This window comes from Pezoporus flaviventris, unplaced genomic scaffold (genome assembly GCF_033815535.1).
Source record: "Pezoporus flaviventris isolate CSIRO_AGI_PZ_B2104156 unplaced genomic scaffold, CSIRO_AGI_Pfla_v1 ptg000035l, whole genome shotgun sequence".
In the NCBI taxonomy this organism is placed as follows: Eukaryota; Metazoa; Chordata; class Aves; order Psittaciformes; family Psittacidae; genus Pezoporus; species Pezoporus flaviventris.
In genome coordinates, this window is record NW_026892583.1 from 3,095,418 (window position 1) to 3,116,113 (window position 20,696).

A 20,696-nucleotide genomic window follows, 5' to 3' on the forward strand; every position below is an offset into this window, starting at 1 on the left:
GGCCTGTCCCGGGGCAGCACCACCTCCCTCCGCTCCGCTCCGCCTCACGGGGCAGCACCGCCCTGGGCCGGGCCCCGCCATTACCCCGCCCCAAGATGGCGGCGGGGCCATCACTCAGCAGATTTACCGGGGCACGTGATCCTCGTGGTGATTTCCCCTCACCATCCGCGCTCGCAGATTCGCCACAGCCGTCGGGCCGCTCTGCGGAGGAGGGGGGGTAGCGGAGGGGCTGCGGCCGCGGTGCGGTGCCGAGGAGGAGGAAAAGGAAGGGACGCGGGGCCGCCGAGCTGCTGGTTCCGCCGCCTCCCGCCTTGTTGCCGGGGTGAGGAGCGCGGAATCTGCCGCCCGGAAGTCGCCTTGTTGTGCGGTCGCTCGCTCGCTGCAAGATGGCGTCGGTGTGGGATGAGTCCGAGGTGAGGGGCTGGGACCGCGGGCTGGGGCTGCCGCCGGGCTTGGGGCTACGATGGTGGGGCGGGGAGCGGCGGGGCTGGGGCTGGGGCCGGGGCCGGGGCCGGGGCCGGGGCCGGGCTGAGCCGAGGGTGACGCTGCCGCTGTGCCCCGCAGGACGGCGTCGGCGAGGAGGTGCTCAAGATGTCCACGGAGGAGATCGTGCAGCGCACGCGCCTCCTCGACAGCGAGATCAAGGTAGCGGCCAGGGGCCGGCAGCCGCGGGGGGAGCAGGGCAGGGGAGGGGACCTGAGCCGGGCCGGGCCTCGGGAGCCCTGCGCTGCTGCTGCTGCATTGAGGGGAGGGCGCGGGGAAGCTGAGCAGTGGGGCAGGGACCAGGGCAATAGAAAATAACATGCGGTTATCTCGATCGTGAGCGGTAGGCTGGGGAATGGTGAGCCCCGAAGGCAGGGTCGGAGTACTGAAAGAGCAGGGAGTTGACGGGTCGGATGTTCTGCAGAGCTTTGGAGGCACTTGCTGAAGGCCTCCCAACTCTTGCAGGCCCAGGGGAGGGGGGGTCTGTTCCGCGGCCTGGTTCAGGTGGGATCATCGAGTAACTCAGCTTAGAAGGGACTTGAGAAGATCTCTGGTCAAACGTCCTGCCCGGAGCAGGGCCAGCGGTAACCCAGGCTGCTCAGGGCTTCATCTGCTTGGATATTGAGGGCGTCTCAACAGAGACTGCACCACTGCTGTGGGTGTTCTGTGCCACAGCCTGACTGTCCTTGTAAGGGTGAAGATTTGCTTTACATACAGGCTGAACCTTTCTTGTTTTGGTCTTTGTTGTCTCATCTGCCCACCGTGCGCTGCTGTGAAGCGTCTGGTTCTGTCTTCTTTGTACCTTCTACAGCAGTTCCCTTCTCCAGCTGAAGAAGCCTCAGCTGCTTCTCACAGGTCCTGTGCTCCACTTGCCTTGGCCATCTCAGCGGCCCTGTGCTGCACTCAGTCCACTTTATCAATGTCTTTGCTGTAGGGGCAGGGGAACAACACTGAACAGTTGCTCCAGACGGGATCTAACACATGTTGAGTAAAGGGGGGTGATCACTTTTCTCCATCTACTGGCTACACTCCTGTTAGTACAGCCCAGGGTGCTGTTTGCCACCCTTGCTGTCAGGGCATGATGCTGCCTCCTGTTCAGTTTATTGCCCATGGAGACCCCCAGGTCCCCTTCCTCAGAGCCAGTCAGGAGCCTGTGTCACTGCAAGGTGCTCTTCCTTCCCATGTGCACTCCTCCTCTTCTCTAGGCCATTCATCAAGGTATTACATAGGACAGACCTGGGTAGACCTGGCCCAAGACAGACCTGTTTCACACAAGAGCTCTCCTAACTTTAGTATAAGCTTGTCTCTGCTGCCTGATTTTAGTAGTATTGAGATAAATTGTTTCATGAATTCTAGAGAGCAACTTGATCCTAGTGCTTCAGAGGCCACTAGCGATTCTGACATATTAACATACCTGGTTTTTAAAGGCAGCAACGTTAAATGAGTGTCTTATTTTGAAATTGCAGAACATAGTAAGGAGTAAAAGTTGTCTTTATTTTATAGTAAGAGCATCGTAATGGAGAAATGTTTATTGGCACCCTCCCTTCATGCAGTTTTCCTTGAATATTTCTCAGACTAATGCTAAATTATTCTAATAATTCCATTATTCTGAATGTTTTGCATTTGTATGTGACAGGTACAGTACTGACTCCTGTAACAGTCCTGTCCTGTGAGTAAGTACGTGTTACAGCACAGTATTAAGCTTAGGTACCAAGAGTTTTAAGAAGATAATTTTTTAGAGAGGAACGGATAGGACAAGGGGTAACGGGTTCAAACTTAAACAGGGGAAGTTTAGATTGGATATAAGGAAGAAGTTCTTTACTGTAAGGGTGGTGAGGCACTGGAATGGGTTGCCCAGGGAAGTTGTGAATGCTCCATCCCTGGCAGTGTACAAGGCCAGGTTGGACAGAGCCTTGGGTGACATGGTTTAGTGTGAGGTGTACCTGCCCATGGCAGGGGGGTTGGAACTGGATGATCTTAAGGTCCTTTCCAACCCGAACTATTCTATGATTCTGTGATTTCCCCATTAAACTGAATCACATAAACCAGTTCAGATGTGACCAGTTCTCCTGAGATCATATGGGACTACAGTTGCTTCACTGAGGATCACAAAACTGGTGCGTTTTCAAACTCTGAGTAACCAGGAAAGGGAGGAAAAGTATGTGGGTGTCAGCCAGACAGCACTGAGAAACACCTGTATTGTGTGCATTGGTCTTGGGTATAAATGTACTGACTGTTGGATGTACAGAGCTGCTTTTCTGACAGGTAATAGAATCATACAATCATAGAATACTTTGGGTTGGAAGTGACCTTTAAAGGTTAGCTAGCCCAACACCCTCGCAGTGAGCAGGGACATATTCAACCAGATCAGGCTGCTCAGAACCCTGTCCAGTCAGACCCTGAATGTACAGTTGTCTGTCTGGGCTGCAAGCACACACTGCCGGCTCATGTCCAGCTTTTCATTCACTCCAAGTCCTCAGCAGGGCTGCTCTCAATCCTTTCATCCCCCAGCTGCTATTGATATTGGGGTTGTCCTGACCCATGTGCAGGACTTTGCCCTTGTTGAACCTCATAACGTTCACATGGGCTCATTTCTCAAGCTTGTCCAGGTCCCTCTGGATGGCATCCTGTCCCTCAGCCACACCACTCAGCTTGGTGTCATCTGCAAACTTGTTGAGGGTGCTCTCGATCCCACTGTCTGTGTCATTGATGAAGATATTAAAATAGTATTGGTCCCAATTCTTCTCTAAAAAACATAACTTTAAAATAGGTGTGTGTATATGGACGCATATGGATATGCATGTGTATGTGTATATCTAGTCACCTGGTTATCTGTATGTCTGTATATATTAAAAAATGCAAACCAAAACACAGCTGCTTTATCTAGGTCATATTGCAACCCTGTAAGCTGCTGCATTGATCAGGGTAAGGCTATCCTGTGATGCTGGGAAGAAACTATTTCAGGATATTGATTAGTAGGAGACCAGAATGGATTGCGTAGCCTTGATTCCTAACCAGTGCTGGCTAATTTGCTGCGTTTCCTCTTTTTATATTAGGTTTCCCTTTATAATCACTATTTCCTCAGATTTAGGTTTTCATAGCTTTTACTTTTGGAATAATGTATGAATTTTATCTTGCCTTGGCCTTCTACTCTGATCCCTACCTCTTTCATCTGTGACTGATTCCAGATTATGAAGAGTGAAGTATTGAGAGTGACTCATGAGCTTCAAGCCATGAAAGACAAGATTAAAGAGAACAGTGAGAAGATCAAAGTGAACAAAACCCTGCCATACCTTGTCTCCAACGTTATCGAGGTGAGAGCAAGGCACTCTTCTGCAGCAGTGTGACAAGTGTGTGCAGTATGGACAGGAGGAGGGCATGGAACTCGTCAGTAATTTCAGACATGGTATGTTCTTAACTGTCATTCTGATTTGCAGCTGCTGGATGTTGACCCCAATGACCAGGAGGAGGATGGAGCAAATATTGACCTGGATTCCCAGCGAAAGGGCAAGTGTGCTGTGATCAAGACATCTACACGTCAGGTAAGATCCACGTGCCCAGCTAGGTGTGGTGAATGCTGAAAAGGACCACCTTCTGCTGGCTTTGCTTACTTTGATCTTTTTCCGCAGACATATTTCCTGCCTGTTATTGGGTTGGTTGATGCTGAGAAGTTGAAGCCTGGAGACTTAGTGGTGAGTGAGGCTGTTGTGACTGTTAGATACGATGCTTACTAGAAAAACTGCCTAGATCTTGCCCTTCAGAAAGGAGACAAATCTGCCCTCTAAGACCATTTCTATACTAAAATCTTAATAAAAAGATATTATGGTGTCGTGGTTTAAGTGCAGTCAGTAATTCAGAAAAACCACGTAGCAGTTCGCTTACTCCCCCTTTTCCTCCCTCGGCTCCCGGAGGGATGGGGAGGAGAATCAAAAGAATGTAACTCCCACAGGTTGAGATAAGAACAGTCCAGTAGCTAAGGTATAACACAAACCACTGCTGCTGCCACCAATAATAATAATGACAAGGGAAATAACAAGGGGAGAGAATACAACCGCTCACCACCTGCTGACCGATACCCAGCCTGACCAAGCAGTGATCTAACCCTTCTGGGTAACCTCCCCATGTTTATATACTGGGCATGACATGCTGTGGTATGGAATACCTCTTTAGTTAGTTTGGGACAGGTTTCCTGTCTCTGCTTCCTCCCGGCTTCCCCTCTTCCCTGGCAGAGCATGAAGCTCAGAAAGTCCTTGTTCAGACTAAACATTACTGAGCAGCCACTAAAAACATCGGTGTTATCAGCACTGTTCCCAGGCTGAAAGTCAAAACCACAACGCTGCACCAGCTACTAAGAAGGAGAAAAATGACTGCTACTGCTGAACCCAGGACATATGGGTTCAGTCATATCTGTAGTATAGAAAAGTAGTTTAAGGGCTGTGTTCTTTATACATACAAGTAGATGCTGAAAATTTGGGTACCATCTACTAAGCTTTTTAAACGCAGCCTTTGGTATTGTAAGTAGATTGAACTCCTCTTTTTTGGCATGTGCTGAGGAGCTGTGGTGTTGTCCGCTGTGCAGTGAGGGATTTTGTGAATACCAGTGTCACAGCTGATTATTCCTGCATCCTTGAGTTCTGGTGAATCATCTGTGATTGCATGTTTGTTAGTTGTTATCTGAAGTGCCTGTTAAAAGATTTGTGTTTACAGGGGGTGAATAAAGACTCGTACTTGATCTTGGAGACTTTACCTACTGAATATGATTCACGAGTGAAAGCCATGGAAGTGGATGAGAGACCCACAGAGCAGTACAGTGACATCGGGGGGCTGGATAAGCAAATCCAAGAGGTAATACTTCATATTTAGTTCCTGATGTGACTGAGAACACAGTATCACAGTATCACAGTATGCTAGAGATTGGAAGGGACCTCGAAAGATCATCTAGTCCAATCCCCCTGCCGGAGCAGGAACACCTAGATAATGTTACACAGGAATGTGTCCAGGCGGGTTTTGAATGTCTCCAGGGAAGGAGACTCCACAACCTCCCTGGGCAGCCTGTTCCAGGGTTCTGTCACCCTCACTGAGAAGTTTCTTCTCAAGTTTAAGTGGAACCTCTTTGTACCCATTACCCCTTGTCCTATCATTGTTTGCCACTGAGTAGAGCCTGGCTCCATCCTCGTGACACTCCCCCTTTATATATTTATATACACTTATAAGGTCACCCCTCAGTCTCCTCCAAACTATAGAGACCCAGCTCCCTCAGTCTTTCCTCATAAGGGAGGTGCTCCACTCCCTTAATCATCTTCGTTGCCCTGCGCTGGACTCTCTCCAGCAGCTCCCTGTCCTTCTTGAACTGAGGGGCCCAGAACTGGACACAATATTCCAGATGGGGTCTCACCAGGGCAGAGCAGAGGGGAAGGAGGACCTCTCTCGACCTACTAACCACCCCCCTTCTAATACACCCCAGAATGCCATTGGCCTTCTTGGCCACAAGGGCACAGTGTTGGCTCATGGTCATCCTGTCGTCCACTAGGACCCCCAGGTCCCTCTCCCCTACACTGCTCTCTAACAGGTTGTTTCCCAACCTATACTGGAACCTGGGGTTGCTCCTGCCCAGATGCAGGACTCTACACTTTCCCTTGTTATATTTCATCAAGTTATTCCCTGCCCAACTCTCCAGCCTGTCCAGGTCTCACTGGATGGCAGCACAGCCTTCTGGTGTGTCAGCCACTCCTCCCAGCTTAGTGTCATCAGCAAACTTGCTGATAGTACACTCAATTCCCTCATCTAAATCATTGATGAATATATTAAATAATACTGGTCCCAGTACTGACCCTCGAGGCACTCCACTAGTTACAGGCCTCCAACTAGACTCAGCCCCATAGACTACAACTCTCTGGCTTCTCTCCTTCAGCCAGTTCGCAGTCCACCTCACTACCTGATCATCCCGTCCACACTTCCTCAATTTAGCTGTGAGGATGCTGTGGGAGACTGTGTCAAATGCTTTGCTGAAGTCAAGGTAGACCACATCCACCGCTCTGCCATCATCCATCCACCGTGTTATTTCCTCATAAAAGGCTAAGAGATTGGTCAAACATGATTTCCCCCTGGTGAAGCCATGTTGACTGCCCCTCATAACCCTCTTATCCTTGATATGCCTTAAGATGGCACCAAAAGTGCCAGAACAACAGTCTTTGAACTACAGCTCAGAACTTCAGCTCAGAGCAGGCAGCCCGAATCTGTGAAGGAGAATGGCTTTATCTGTTAATATTTTCCTCTTGCTGTAGCTCGTGGAGGCCATTGTCCTGCCAATGAACCATAAGGAAAAGTTTGAGAACTTGGGTATTCAGCCACCCAAAGGAGTCCTGATGTATGGGCCTCCAGGAACAGGGAAGACACTGTTAGCTCGAGCGTGTGCTGCCCAGACCAAGGTAAAAGAAACCTTAGAAAGCATGTGCTGCTGTAGAGTAGTACCTGAAAAAGAGTAAGAACATCTCCAAGGGGAGAGGGATTGTACATATAAATCAGTGTTACAAGGCTGGGATCTTCTTGTCTGTTTTCTTGCTTGGGTCTTTTAATTAAGGGTTTTCTGTAGTACTCAGAACTGACCCTGTTGAGACACAAGGGATAGGATTCTTTTTCACTTCCCAGGCCACGTTCCTGAAGCTTGCGGGTCCACAACTTGTGCAGATGTTCATTGGTGACGGAGCTAAGCTGGTACGTGATGCTTTCGCTCTAGCCAAGGAGAAAGCTCCTTCCATCATCTTTATTGACGAACTGGATGCCATTGGCACTAAAAGGTGAGGTGTAGGCCATGTGTAAAGCTCCTGGGAGCTGCCCAGCAGCCCCCTTTACCTGTGTGTGTGAGGGAAGCCTAGCTTAAAGCATGGCCTATTCAGAAACAGTGTAAAGCCCACAGTCCTTGGGCTCATGAGTTAATTTCATGAGACTTGGGGTCTATCTGATAAGACTCCTGCTGTATAAACTGTTTTCTGATAACTGCATCAGTAACATAGAGATGATGTTCATCATCATTTACTGCTTGGGCCTGGACAACAGTAGCTCCATTTAGCTCTAAGAACATAATAAGACTTAGCTGCTGCTGACAGTTATTTGAGTCGCAGTCCCCATCAGGGTAGAACTTCCTGTAGTTTCAAGTTGGAATTCGTAAGATCTTGGCCAGTGAGCATGAACTGCATTCATTCTGTCTTCTTGTGTGATTAAAAGCATAGGGACAGGGTTCATGCTGATAGTTCTACAGTTCTACCCTTGTTTTCTCCTCAGGTTTGACAGTGAGAAGGCTGGTGATCGGGAGGTGCAGAGGACCATGCTGGAGCTGCTTAATCAACTTGATGGTTTCCAGCCCAACACACAAGTCAAGGTTGGGATCTAGCAGAGAGTGCTCCTGAGGCCCAGGGTGCTCTAGCTGGGGATGGAAAGCAGTGTCTAGGAGGAAGCTTGGTGGATCCTTGTGGAGGAGAGGCCTGTCCTCCAGATGTCTCAGACTGATGACCCTACTTCTACTTAGGTGATTGCTGCAACCAACCGGGTTGATATCTTGGACCCAGCTTTGCTCCGCTCTGGACGATTAGATCGCAAGATTGAGTTCCCGATGCCGAATGAGGAGGCCAGAGCCAGAATCATGCAGATCCATTCACGCAAAATGAATGTCAGGTAGGGCAGAGGCATGGCCTTCTGGGGCTGTGTTTATCACTCATGAGGGTGCCTCAGTGGTAGGCGCTTCTGTTGAGAGCTCACTGTTGGGTTTTAAGGCAGCTCCATACCTGTGTTTCTATTTGGTACCTATTCTCAGATTTACTGTTTTTTATCTCTGCCCATCTCAGCCCTGATGTGAACTACGAGGAACTGGCTCGCTGCACAGATGACTTCAATGGAGCCCAGTGTAAGGCTGTGTGTGTTGAAGCAGTAAGTATCCCTCCTCTAAAGCAGCAAGTACTGACAAGAAGGAAGGGTGAGAGCTAGTGTGGAGTAGTTATTCTGAACTGATGTGGTGCTTATGTGCCCTCTCTAATCATCTAGGGGATGATTGCCCTCCGCCGTGGAGCCACAGAGCTCACCCACGAGGACTACATGGAAGGAATCCTGGAAGTTCAAGCAAAGAAAAAAGCCAATCTGCAGTACTATGCCTGATCTCTGCCCAGTCAAGGTTGTGGCCTTGGCAGAGGACAGGACTAGACTGGACTGTACCACTTACTTTCTGTCTGGAAAAAATAAAGCATTTTTTCCCTCTAAAAACAAAGCCATGATGTGTTGGGGCTGTTGCCCTTGCGTGGTGGTCCTGCATCTGCAAAAGGGAAGGTGAGACCCTCCTGTCATGGTGCCCATCATGCTGCCTTTTGGAGCCTCTTCCTAGAACTGGATTAACTCCTAGTCTGCTGCTTCTGAATGAGGACCAACAGGTTATACTGCAGTAAGTAAGTGTATGTTGAAGTGGATGAACAGCAGCTCAGACGGCAGCCTTGGTTTTGCCTGTTGTGAGTGAACAGACTGTACAGCTTTGTTAGTCTTTGAAACTTCTGAACACCCATTTTGCAAGGGAGAAGTGACTATGATTCATGTTTTAACTTTGTCATTTCACCTCAACTCTGGAAGCTTTAACACCATCGCTGATGTGAGATCTCTGGTGAATCAGTTGGTAATTAGTCAGAAAGAACTGAAGGTTTCATCCACTGAACAAGTCTTTCAGTACTTTTAATACCAGTTGCGAATTACAACTTCCATTTAAAAATTACACTTTTCATAAATACACTGACTTTAGCATTAAGTATCTTACATGCCACTGTATTGTATTTTAAATACAATGTAAACATCTCCAAATGCTGGCCATCTCATCTTTACCTGTGCAGTTTTTGGACACTTGGGAGAGGGACGGGGATGTGAGGGAAGAAAGAATAGATGAATGAAAGACAAATGCACCCCAGAGTACTTTGGCTGATGTTCCTGAGTTAGCCCTAGTACTTGCACTGATTCTTCACTGCTCGTTTTGGAGAGGGAGCTTGTTCCTGCAGCATGTGCATGTTCTGGATGCGCTGTGCTCAGAGGGCATCTGACATTAGAAAGGGCAAGTGGTGAAGTAAGCAGAAGCCACACATTCCTGAGGAAAATACACTGTGGTTCCTTTGGATGTTAGTATGAGAGAGGGGGTTGTGTATATCTGCTGCTTTAGCAGTACTGCTGTTTGAGCTCAGGGGGAATTACTCATCTTTCACAGAACAGGAGTTGCACCCACAAATTAGTTGGGGCTGAAGTTTAATCCCAGCAGCTCAAACTATGACATACTTTCTGAAGTACACCCTCTCCTCTAGTGGAATAATTTAAGCTGCACGTTGCATACATCTCCCTGTTAAAATGAGGGTATGGTAGTTAGCCAAGTGAGTAACCTTACCTGTGTAAGAAGCTGAGGATAACTTTCCCCTCCTTTCCTAAAGCCAGTGGAGTTCTTTTGCTGCTCAGTTACAGCTGGCTCCTTTTGGAAACGGCCTTAGAAGTGAGTAAATAGCTGATACCACAGCATGGAATAGAACAGATTTCTGATATAAATTAATTAATACTAAGAATGGGCTAATTCTTTGGCCTAAACCTCGGCTTAGATCAAGGTTGTTTTGGAAAATGATGGCCTGAGCCAACACTAGACACGCCTGTTGCAAAAGTGTTCAAGCCAACTTCACATAGCTCCTTGCCCTAATTTGGGTCTGAATTACACAGACCTGCAGCAATAGAGTTGGTGCGTAAACATCCCTTACAACTGGACAATAACAGGACCATGGAGGTACAGTTCAAAAAAACGGCACAAAAAAAGACACAGCCTTGGACTTAATCCCTTGTAAACAGAAGAAAAATCAAAAGAACTGTCCCCCTTAAACCATCAATGAGCAAATCACCAATAATTCAAACCTGGAGTTACTTGCAATGTCTGTCTCCGCGCCTAGAGGCTGTAGCAGCATCCCACAGGCTGGTGTTTCCACAGCTATGGCACTGCTCTCCACACGCTGACATTCTACCTCTTCCTGGTGTTAACCCACAGCTCTGCCCAGGCTGCGCTTCCCAGAGTCTCTCCTCGCTCCTGCCGAGGTCACACAGCCCCATTTTCTTGTCTGGGTTTTTGTACGGACGCCCGCGAAGTGTTGAGGGATGGGGCCAATGTGCAGAGGAACCCAGCCAGCAGGGTGAGGCCCAGGCCCCCCCAGGCACAGAACATGGACCAGCCATAGCCATGACTGATGTCCTCTGGCAGCCCATAGACGTAACGAGGATAGCGAGATAACTCAAAATTGATCCCAGCTACGCATGTGCAGAGTGAGATGATACAGCATGTACCTGCAGGAGAAAAGCAAGAGGGTTCTACGCTGCCCTCAGACAGGTTAATAATACTGGTTTTTTTTCCCCCTAGGTGTTTTCAAAGTCATGAGTTTTCAAAATCAAGAATTACCCAGGTTTTTTTTTGGTAGTCCTACCAGTCACTCTTCTTACAAGGTGGGGTGGCGGTGCTGGATGCAAAATATGTAGGCCTGTACTTCACACATAACCAGTATTGCCTTAGCTCCCTCTGTTGCTTTTTCAAACTCAAGTCATGTGTTGTTCATCATGTTTTGAGTCTCCTGAGACTTTATGTCCAATGATTAATGTCATCAGGTTTCAGACAGGACTTGGGCAGTCTCTCCTATGGAAGATGAATAGCTGAAGCCCAGGGCTGCAAAGTGCAGCTGTGCTTGGTTTCTACTTGGAACATCCAGGCTTGCTCCAAAGACAGTGCACAGGCTTTTGTCACCTGCTACATATTCCTTAAGCATGCTGAGCATAAAGGAGCAAAAAAAGCTAAAGAAATATAACACAAGGCTCTCCAGTACCTCTAATATACACCAGGCTCAAGGCTGAGGTGATCATTTTATTCCCTCCAGCTCTGGATCTCTGTCTAAATATTAATAATAGCTCTTACTGCTGATAGCAGTACTTATGCGTATGGTGCCCATCACCGTAAGTGCAGAGCACTCGATGGGGCCCCAGTCTACTTGTTCCACTTATGCTACTTTCCTCTCTCACTGTTCTGCTATAGAGAAATGAAAATGTTCCCAAAGGAACCTGCAGTTCAGCAGCACATAAGATGAGCAAGGACAGCACAAGCCTAGCTTCCAGCCTTTCTAGCATCATGCTGTGTCAGCAGGGTGGTTTTCTGTGCAGCTCCCCAGCACCCTTGGCAAGCACTGAGCTCATGTCCTTAACCCTGGGTCAGTGCTCTCCAGGCTTGGCTGGGTTTGGACTTCACTGTTATTGCAAGCATCTCTGAGCAGCACAAAGGCACTCTACATTGATTGGTTTGTTTGTTTGTTTGTTAAGATTCCCGAAGGAAAACTGAGCTGTCTGACAGGAGCCGCAGGCTCCACACAGCACAGATCAAGCAAGAGGACTATGCTCATTGTGTCCCTGTGGCCACACATCACCTCTCCAGAGCAGAAGGCATGTATGCATACAGTGGGGGTTTACTCAGAGGCATGCAAATATCCTTGCAAGCACGGGTCCTGGCCAGTGGTAACTGCACTGTGCTGATGGGGTGCTGCACTATAGAACTGCTTCTTGTGTTTGCTGTGGGCTGACTTTACTTTTAAGAGCACCTCCCCAGCCAACGATACTGACTGTGGGGACTTCAGGAGTAGAAGCGAAAGGCTCTCACCTCCCATTAGGAAGAGCAGCCCAGCCACATACTGCATGAGCTCCTGCTGTTTGCAGCAGCCCAGCACACCAATGATCCACCCAAACAGGATGATGGACACTGCCATGCCAATGAAGCCCGCTGTCATCCTCCGCAGATCTGAGGAAAGAAAAGCAAGAAAGAAGACATGAAGATGGTAGCAGCCAGACAAGACAGCCAAGGGAGAGATTTAGGTTTGCTGCTTCTAACATTTTTACTTCACTTACGGACTTCTTCTCCTGTAGCTTCTTTGAGATAGATAGTGTGCCCATTACATTGAAACTCATGGAATCCACCCAACCTGACTCCCTTCTCCTGGGCACTTTACAGCTAGAGGGCATTCCTGTCCTGATCAAGAGGAATACTGGCTTACATACTCGCCGAGATGGGACAGAAGGGGAACATCATGCATTGGGCAACAATTTGTAACTGTTTGTTTGTTAGTACTGCGGGGGCTTTGGCTTTTCATGTGGTGTGTTACTTTGGGATGGAGTTTGTTGACTGAGTGTCAGCAGAAAATAGAAAAGAAGTGAGGGGATGCTGAAGAGAACTAAAGGAAAGTGCATGGAAGTCAGATACTTTGAACAGAAAAGAGGACTAGTGGGAGGACAGCAGCAGACAGGAGATCAATACAGTATGATGGGAACAACTCCAGTAACAAGCGCTAAAATAAACCTTGGGCACCACTGATACGAACAGCACTTTGTCATCCATACTAAAAGTGCTGTTCTTGTCTCCTAGTTCAGCCTCCAGCTGGATTTCCTCAGCACTGAGGCTCACATGGCAGGGTCTAGGCAGAATTATGGGAGGCAACAGACCAGAAAACAAACAGAGAGAGAAACAGGAGCAGAAAAAACTGATTAAATCATTCTCAGTGACAGGCTACAGGTCAGTCATCTGTGTGGGAAGGACTTGGGGATGAGGCAGTTTGTGGGCCAGGAGCTGGTAACAGGAGGTTGCAAAGACAAACTGAAATGTTGGCTGCAAGAGCTTGTTGCCAGGGAACTGCACCAGGGCACTGGTGTGCACACAGAAAAACCCGATACATACAGACGGTTTGGTGATTACCTTTGCTGTAAGCTGGCTAGGAATTGCCTGTTCCCAGATGATTACATTGTGCAACACACTAAATACATGCCTGTATTCCTGAATTCACCACTTAAGCCCCTCCAGATCTCCTGCCCCAAATTACACTGTCAGCTGCTTGCCCTTCCTCACTAACAAATAGGTATTTATGCTTAGCGCCCAGTGATGGCTGAGTGAGAGCCCACACTTGGCACTGCATTACGGCATTAAGTAAGGCAAACACTCCTGTAGGTTACTTACGGAGTGCGTGCCACTCATCCTGCCGGATGGTGTTAGTGATGTTGATGGGTAAATTGCGAGGCAGAGAGCTGGAGGTGTAGTGGTACTTCACAGCAGTGCAGCGCTGAATAACTCCTGTAAGAGAGACATGGGTGTGAAACAGCATGAAACCGCCGTGCCTTGCACTTGCTGCCGCGCTGGCTGCCCAGCACCGCTCACACAGCCTTAGCTCAGTAGCAGAGCAAATGTAAGTCAAAAAAGAGAGCTATTTACATCAAAAGCCTTGGGGATTAGAAGGGGATGAAGCCTTGCTGAAAAGAGGGAGCAAGGTGCTGACCCAGGCAGGCTCCAGGAAGGAACAGTTAAGGGTAAACAGTAACAGTCACTAAAAACGGCTCCAGAAGCTTCCTAAAGTAACTGGTACAATGTCTTTGGGATGGCTGAGGAGACAAGAACGTGGCTTAGTACTAACAAACAGCACTGCTTTGTCTGTAAGAAGACAGTTGAATAACTTTGAAAATTTTGAGTAGATGCTAGGAGGTGAGCTTTATGGGAGAAAAGTCTGAATTCACTCCAGTAGTCAGTGGCTGTTTGCTTTACTTTTGATGAACAGTAGTACCCAAGTAAGCTTGTTTGCACTTCCATTTCCACAGCTTAAAGAGAAGTGTACCCAGATGGAAAGGTGAACTTACATCCATGCTCTTCTTGAAAGGGATTTTTCGTTTAAAAAATAACTGATAACAGAGCAGATACCAGGGGGTGGAAGGAGAGGAGGCACCTTTCCCTCCCTGTTCAAAATAAAGCCAGGGCCAGGGGAAGAATAAACATGGGTGGTGGGATGGCAGAGAACAGCAAAAAAGGTGAAAGAAAGAGCTAAATAGTACAGAAAGTTCCCCTTAAACAATGGCTGTAGGATCAGTACCACTATTTGAATGCTGGGGCAGAAGAACCACTCACAATCAGTTGGCCAGTGAGCTAAGGAAGCTGCTGAGCAACCACTGACAGGGAGCTGCAGCCTCAATGATAAGCTTTACAAAAGACACTAGAAACCACAGGAGAGAAAACGAGCTCTGTGCTGCTCCCACACCAGTGGGAATTGTTATTCTACTCTCTTCACTGGGATTGTACTGACCTGGTGACACACAGAGTTGCTGCCCTTCACCCTCATGCCCTGGAGCAATGCTCCCTCTTTGTGATTTCACAACAAGTCTGTAGTCCTGCCTGAGCAAATGGACCAGGAAGACCACAGAGAATGCCAGCTGACATGCAAAAGCTCTGTACACATCTGCATGAAGAACTTAGGCCATGTACAGCACATCACAGTATCTAATTACATCTCACCTGTAAGTGTTGACCGACTTCAGTTTCAATGTTGACATGATTTACATGTGTTGTTGAGAAACATATATGGTACAAACTAGTGACATGAGGTCTTGGATTACAGTGCACTGGATTCATGAAAAGGAAGATCCACACACATAGTCTGATTATAAAACACTACGTATGAAGAAGTAATTTATATAAGAGCAAGGATTATTACTTTTACAGCTCATTAAAGTAAAATTCAAAGACTAGAGAAGTACATCCCTTATGATCAAAGCAATGGACTCCACAGTTAAAACAGCACTGACAAAAATCTTTGCTCTGTGTTATTACCAGAGTTTACCTGTAGACTAAAAGGAAAGCTTCTCCACCTTCTTATGCAAATCTGGTTATTTTGAAGTTTTCAAATATCAATTCATTCTGCCTCTGGTTTAAAAACTTCACTCCTAATCCTTTCTTGCCCGGAATTCCAAGTGCTAATTACCTGAAATAGGTAGGCAGGGATGGGGGGAAAAAGTGAAGGTGATGGCTCAGCTCAATCCCTATCCACTTTCCTACCAGAAAATCATAGCATGCACCCAGGCAGCCATGGCCAGATTTTGCACCTGCAGTTCTTTTCTCCAATATTCTCAGTGAATCTCTAATCCTGCACACAAATATAGTCAGGCTCTCCAGGGGCTGCACTTAGAGTGATACAACACTTTGTTCTCCAAGTACTCAAGAAAAAAGGAGAAAAAACCAAACCCAACCCCCCAGTCTCAAAATGATAGTCAAAGATAAAGGTGCTCCTGTAAGTCCTTTGCCCTAAGCCCTTGCATACCTTAAATCACAGCCGATAAAATGGGGACAGCATCCTGCCCTCCACTTCAGAACCCCACTAGCAAAGTCATTTTGCTTTGTTTAGGACACACATGAGAAGCACCGTAAGAAAGCCTGCCAAAATTAAGAACACGGCCTTCAGGCAAGGGCTCGAATAGGATGGAGTCCTGTGGTGAACAACAAGTAACAGAGCATTGTCTTTTTTGGCACACCAGTACGATCAGAATACAGAACAGAAGGGGGCAGGTGCTCAAGTCATTAACGTCCATTAAGCACATGTACAAAGAAAAGGTTATCCAGGCAGCCTGATCCTGGCATTTCTTACGGCATTAGAAGAACACTATGCAGATGTACTGCGTGTGCAATCTTCTTGATTAAAAAATAAACATAAGCAGCGATGAACTGCACCCGTCAGTGTCACATTGACACTGTCACGGCTGAGCCACATCCCTGTGCCCTCCCACAGCCATCATTGTTTTCTCACACTTTGTACTCAACGTGGGCTTTTCTCCCCCCTCAGGACTGCAAGGCAGAGATGTTCCCCTTCTGTACCCCCTTACAACTCTTGGGACACTACATCTGGACAAGTGCTGCCTTCTGACTGAACACAAAGGCTGGGAAAGATCAGAGGATGCTAGCTAGATGCAGGCAGAACACAGGCCCATTGTCCCTGAGCTGCCAGACACCTGGAGACCCAGATCCAGGCCTGCTGTGACATATTCCATTTGTAATCCTGGCTTCAGCACTCCCTAACTTTCAGCTTAGCTTTTGTCTCTCTCCGACTTTGAAACATGCAGGTTCTCTTCTCTACACTTCCTATGTGCCAGTGTCATGAGGAGGAAATGGAGGGGTTCTCATTTTCAATCCTTCTACCTGGCCCAGTCCTATCTTAGAGCAGTCTGGCTCTCAAGGCCAGGGAGCAGCCATGTGCAGTTAACACTGAGCTGCCATGAGGTCTGGCCCTCCCTCCCCTCATGCCCCAGGACCAAGTGGCCACTGAAGCTCCCTGGCCTACCCCTACCATTTCTGCCCAGGACTGTGGAGAGCATCCCAGCTATGGGACCACTCTGTCCACATCGTCACCCAATGGCTACTGAATCAACCTTCCTTTAAAACACCATGATAACTCTTACAGATCATATTTACTTACAGATCACACTTACTAATGGCCACTACCTAACAGATTGAGTTTATTAAATATGCCACTACAATACATGCTCTACAGACCTAACAGTCACTCCTGTAACTCTTCCAATTGACCACCAGTTGGAAAGGATGGGAAGGACAGGCACCAGGACTGAGCAGTTTTCTCCCAAAGGCCTCACTACTGCCACAAACCAATGTGTTCCTCTGCTTAAGCATCCAGTGGTTCTCACTTCCTCAGCTACATCATGGTACTAAGCAGTCACTTCTGCTCAGTAAATGTGAGACGTACCATTCTCACCGCAGTGTTTTCAGAGCAAGCTTGAAAAGCAGTGAAAGCCCCAGCTTAATAACAGCGTTGAACATTTTCTTTGTTAATTCCTTCCATTTGCTGGTGTTAAAATGCATACAGTTCAAGCTATCCAAAGCACCAAGCCCACCAAGCGATCCAAACCAGCCTACTAGAATGGATCTTTCCCCATGAATCATTTTCTACTGTCACCATTTTGTAAGCAACACTTTCTTCATATTAATAGAGAAGATCACTAAACAGCACATAACAAATTCCTGCAGGACCTCGATGCTTAAGAATTCTCCATGCAAAAGGTTTTTGTTGCCTCATCAGTTATCCAGTGTGTAACCCACATAGCACAGGCTCTATAAGATGATGCATACTGCTCAAGTTCTTACACTCACAGTCCCTCCCTTCACACACACAGATCCTCTTAAGTTTCCCCAGCAGTGTTTCAGTTCTTTGGCTGCTATCTTTTGCTGCTTGCTAATTTCCATTTCCCCCATTTGGTTTGTACATTTTCTCTTCTTTTGCTTTCTTAATTGTATTTTTAAAATGAAACTCTCTATTTTTTTCACAGCTCCAAAATAGTGATTTTGCATTTTAAGAAAAATCCCACACATCGTTGCCTCTTACATTTCACCATTTCCCACCTCCCAGTTTTGCACCACATTTTTTGACTCCTGCTTTTTTCTTTTAAATAGATGAAGTGAAAATATTTTACATTTAAAAACCACAGAAATGTATGCATGTATATGTGTCATCAGCTAAAAGGCTCAGGTATAAAAGTTTAGGCAGAGCTGCTTTGTATTAACAGCAGCTTAGGACAGAAATCCATGGCATTATCTAAATGGATAAGGGTATTTATTAGTCATGTATTCAGAATTCATGAGAGACCCAGAAAGGAAAGAAGCCTTATTCCAGAGGTACTAGAAAAAAAGGAGAATATAAATATAAACCCAAGCCAAAATTACCACAGGCCTGTCACCAAAAAATTTACTCCTCTGTCACTAAAACCCTATGAAAATCTGCAGTTTAAGGAATATTAGGAATATAAGAAGGCTTCACACATCGCCAAAATGCTGGCTGAAAACTTAGCGCAAATGGAGGAGAAAGTAGGCCTTTCAGAGGTGCACATAGTGATCTTCAGCTCACACAGGGGAAAAAACACCCATTTTTTTTCCTTTTGGAAGCCCCAGCCCTAGTATTGTGCCTGAGAGAACAACTCAGGCAGAGCCGCACCTGAGTGTCAGAGGGAAAAGGCTGCTTAATCACAGCTGTCAGAGAAAAGAGACACGCAGCAGGAGCAAGGCAAGGCTGCTAGTAAAGCAGGTCAGGGGAAGGGATAAGAAGAGAGTCGTATCTATTTAAAGATCTGACTCCACAAGAACTATTATTAATAATTTCCTTCTATAAGATGACACATAAATCTTTACAGTAACAACTGCAGACCCAACAGGCAAAGAAAATGAGGGAAGCAAGGCTTGTAGGGAAAGGCAAGGTCTTTTATGAGGACAGCTGTAATGAGAAAGAAAGTAGGAGAACCTTTTAGATTTAGAACCCATGGAGTTTTACACATCAGACCCTGAGGAAGATCATTCACCACCCTGTAATGTCCTTGTGCATGCACAATGCAGGCTCTAGTGTCTCTGTCTAACCATTACCTTAAATGGGAAAATACCTTAAAAACATAAGTACTGAGGACCAAACTAGTATTCTTCCTAACCCTTTCCCCCGTCTTTGCTAATCTAAATGGGAGCTGAAGGCATTTAGCTTGATGTGAAGCAAAAAAAACCAAAAGATAAATATTTTACATGACAGGCACAATTAATAGAAAGAAATTAATGAGCTGCCGTTTAGTGAAATGAGACCAACACGGAAATGAAAGCACATAAAATGGATCCTAGGAGATTAAATAGAGAAAGAAGCTAATCACACAGCACTAGAGTTGCTACAAGAGTCACTGCTGCGTGCTGGAAAGAACGGACAAAGATGAGCTGAGCTTCACAGTGCCAGTCTATCCATCCTCTGCTGTGCAGGACTGGCGTCACAGTTGGAAGCCACACCGAAGAACTGCTCCCACTTTCTTAAGATAGCATTTCCATTTTGTGCCTCAGTGGAAGCACTTCTCCCAACTCCTACTCTCCCTGTCCTAATATGTACCTGCTGGAACAATAAGTCCTGTTACTTATCATTAACCATACTTTAGACATTGCTTGTTTTGCCTTAATGGGTCAGGCCACTACATCATTTATACCATCCAGCCTAGCAATTTTATTAATACTTCCTGAACTGCTTGTCTTTGAACCATGTGCCACAACAGAAGATCTACAGCTTTCTGTCCTGTCACCCCAGAAGCCCTGAGGGACACCTGTCACAGTGAAGGCTTGGCAATCCACTGCAGCAAGGAGCACTCCCCCATGCTAGAAAGGAACAACAGGTCCCTTTCCCCCAGCTGCAGGCATCACAGAGCCATAAACAATACTTGTTTATATCCAAAACTCTCAGTGCTCAGTAACACGAAGGTGTCAGGGGTAGGAAGGTGCCCACCGAGCCCTCACTCGGCCCACAGAAAGGGCTCTCTGAGGACACGGTCCCACCCAGCACTGCAGCATTTAAAGCAGAAAGGGACGCGTACGAGACCCGGGATGGGGCCGGGGCCACGCTCGCCGCCCTCCCTCACGACAAGCCCAGCCGGAGACACCCGGGGCTGCACCCGCGCCGTCCCGAGCAACCGCAGCCGTGGCAGAGCGGCCGCACCCGCAGACCCGGGCTCCGGCGGCGGCCTCAGCACCACGGACAGCGGCAGGGCCGGAGCCGCCCTCGCCCCCGCTCCCCGTCACCTTTCCGGATGAGCTCCTCGCTGTCCGGCTCGTAGCCCGCGCGATGGCAGCGCCTCCAGAGCCCCGACACGGTGGAGTTGAAGCGGCGGCCGCAGTGCGAGTCCAGAGCGGCGGCGGCGGCGGCTGCCGGGCCAGGGGCCGGGGGCCGGCCGGGCAGCAGGGCCCGCGGGGGCCGGGCGCGGAGCGGCAGGTGCGAGCTGGGCGCCGACATGGAGCCGGGCGGGTCGCTGCGCTTGTGGCCGAAGCCGCGGCAGCGCTCACGGTGCCGCCGCGCGTCCGTCTCGTACCAGGAGTCGGTGCCGATGGCCACGGCCAGGAGGGCGAGGGCAGCGGCGGCCAGCAGCAGCCCGGAGCCGCTCAGCGCCTGAGCCGCAGCCGCCATCTTACCGCGCCGGGGGCGGCAGGGGCGGGCGCTTCCCCTGCAGCCCGGCTGGGGGCCTCCGCCTGCGGCGCCGCCCCCGGAAGGGAAACGGGGCCAGCGGGAGCCGGTCCGAGCTCGGTACCGCACGGGTGCAGCCCCCAGGGCGCTCCAGACGCCGGCTCAGAGGGGTCCCGGAGCCGCTCCTCGCCGTAGCCCCCGCGTTGCTCCGCGGCACGAGGTCCCTCATGGCCTGCGCTCGGGGCAGCGGCCGCGCTAACGGGCAGCAACGGCGCGGCCCGTGTGGAGCCCGTGCGAACGGGGCCCGACCGTGCCGGCGGCCTCCTCTTGCCCGGGACTCGGCCCTCCGAGGCCGGAGCTGCCGTGTCCTGGCAGCACTGGCCCCACGGGATCGAGCCGTTCTTA

At 48.5% G+C, this 20,696-nt stretch overlaps 2 protein-coding genes across 2 annotated transcripts; one reads left to right on the plus strand and one right to left on the minus strand.

Annotated features, from left to right (window-relative positions):
• Positions 1 to 277: 277 nt before the first annotated feature.
• PSMC3 (proteasome 26S subunit, ATPase 3) lies at positions 278 to 8,740 on the plus strand. The gene is made up of 12 exons (XM_061462185.1): positions 278 to 413; positions 565 to 645; positions 3,672 to 3,797; positions 3,921 to 4,025; positions 4,113 to 4,175; positions 5,191 to 5,328; positions 6,768 to 6,911; positions 7,132 to 7,280; positions 7,765 to 7,861; positions 8,009 to 8,154; positions 8,325 to 8,406; positions 8,521 to 8,740. The coding sequence occupies exons 1-12, from the start codon at positions 387 to 389 to the stop codon at positions 8,629 to 8,631; spliced, it is 1,269 nt and encodes a 422-aa protein (XP_061318169.1). The 5' UTR covers positions 278 to 386; the 3' UTR covers positions 8,632 to 8,740.
• A 431-nt stretch (positions 8,741 to 9,171) lies between these two features.
• LOC133273728 (transmembrane protein 178B-like) lies at positions 9,172 to 20,477 on the minus strand. Its single transcript, XM_061462206.1, has 4 exons — positions 19,913 to 20,477; positions 13,514 to 13,627; positions 12,170 to 12,307; positions 9,172 to 10,818 (listed from the first exon to the last, which is right to left on the minus strand). The coding sequence occupies exons 1-4, from the start codon at positions 20,292 to 20,294 to the stop codon at positions 10,574 to 10,576; spliced, it is 879 nt and encodes a 292-aa protein (XP_061318190.1). The 5' UTR covers positions 20,295 to 20,477; the 3' UTR covers positions 9,172 to 10,573.
• Between the last annotated feature and the right edge of the window lie 219 nt (positions 20,478 to 20,696).

What these genes read in the sequence shown, in the direction of transcription:
- PSMC3 (XM_061462185.1), top strand. Translation starts at nt 387, where the DNA reads ATGGCGTCGGTGTGGGATGAGTCCGAG. An exon ending in TTGTCTCCAACGTTATCGAG is followed by an intron (nt 3,798 to 3,920) that starts GTGAGAGCAAGG and finishes TCTGATTTGCAG; the next exon opens with CTGCTGGATGTTGACCCCAA. An exon ending in AGCCCAACACACAAGTCAAG is followed by an intron (nt 7,862 to 8,008) that starts GTTGGGATCTAG and finishes ACTTCTACTTAG; the next exon opens with GTGATTGCTGCAACCAACCG.
- LOC133273728 (XM_061462206.1), bottom strand. Translation starts at nt 20,294, where the DNA reads ATGGCGGCTGCGGCTCAGGCGCTGAGCGGCTCCGGGCTGCTGCTGGCC. An exon ending in CGAGGAGCTCATCCGGAAAG is followed by an intron (nt 13,628 to 19,912) that starts GTGACGGGGAGC and finishes TCTCTCTTACAG; the next exon opens with GAGTTATTCAGCGCTGCACT. An exon ending in GGATGAGTGGCACGCACTCC is followed by an intron (nt 12,308 to 13,513) that starts GTAAGTAACCTA and finishes TTCTTTCCTCAG; the next exon opens with ATCTGCGGAGGATGACAGCG.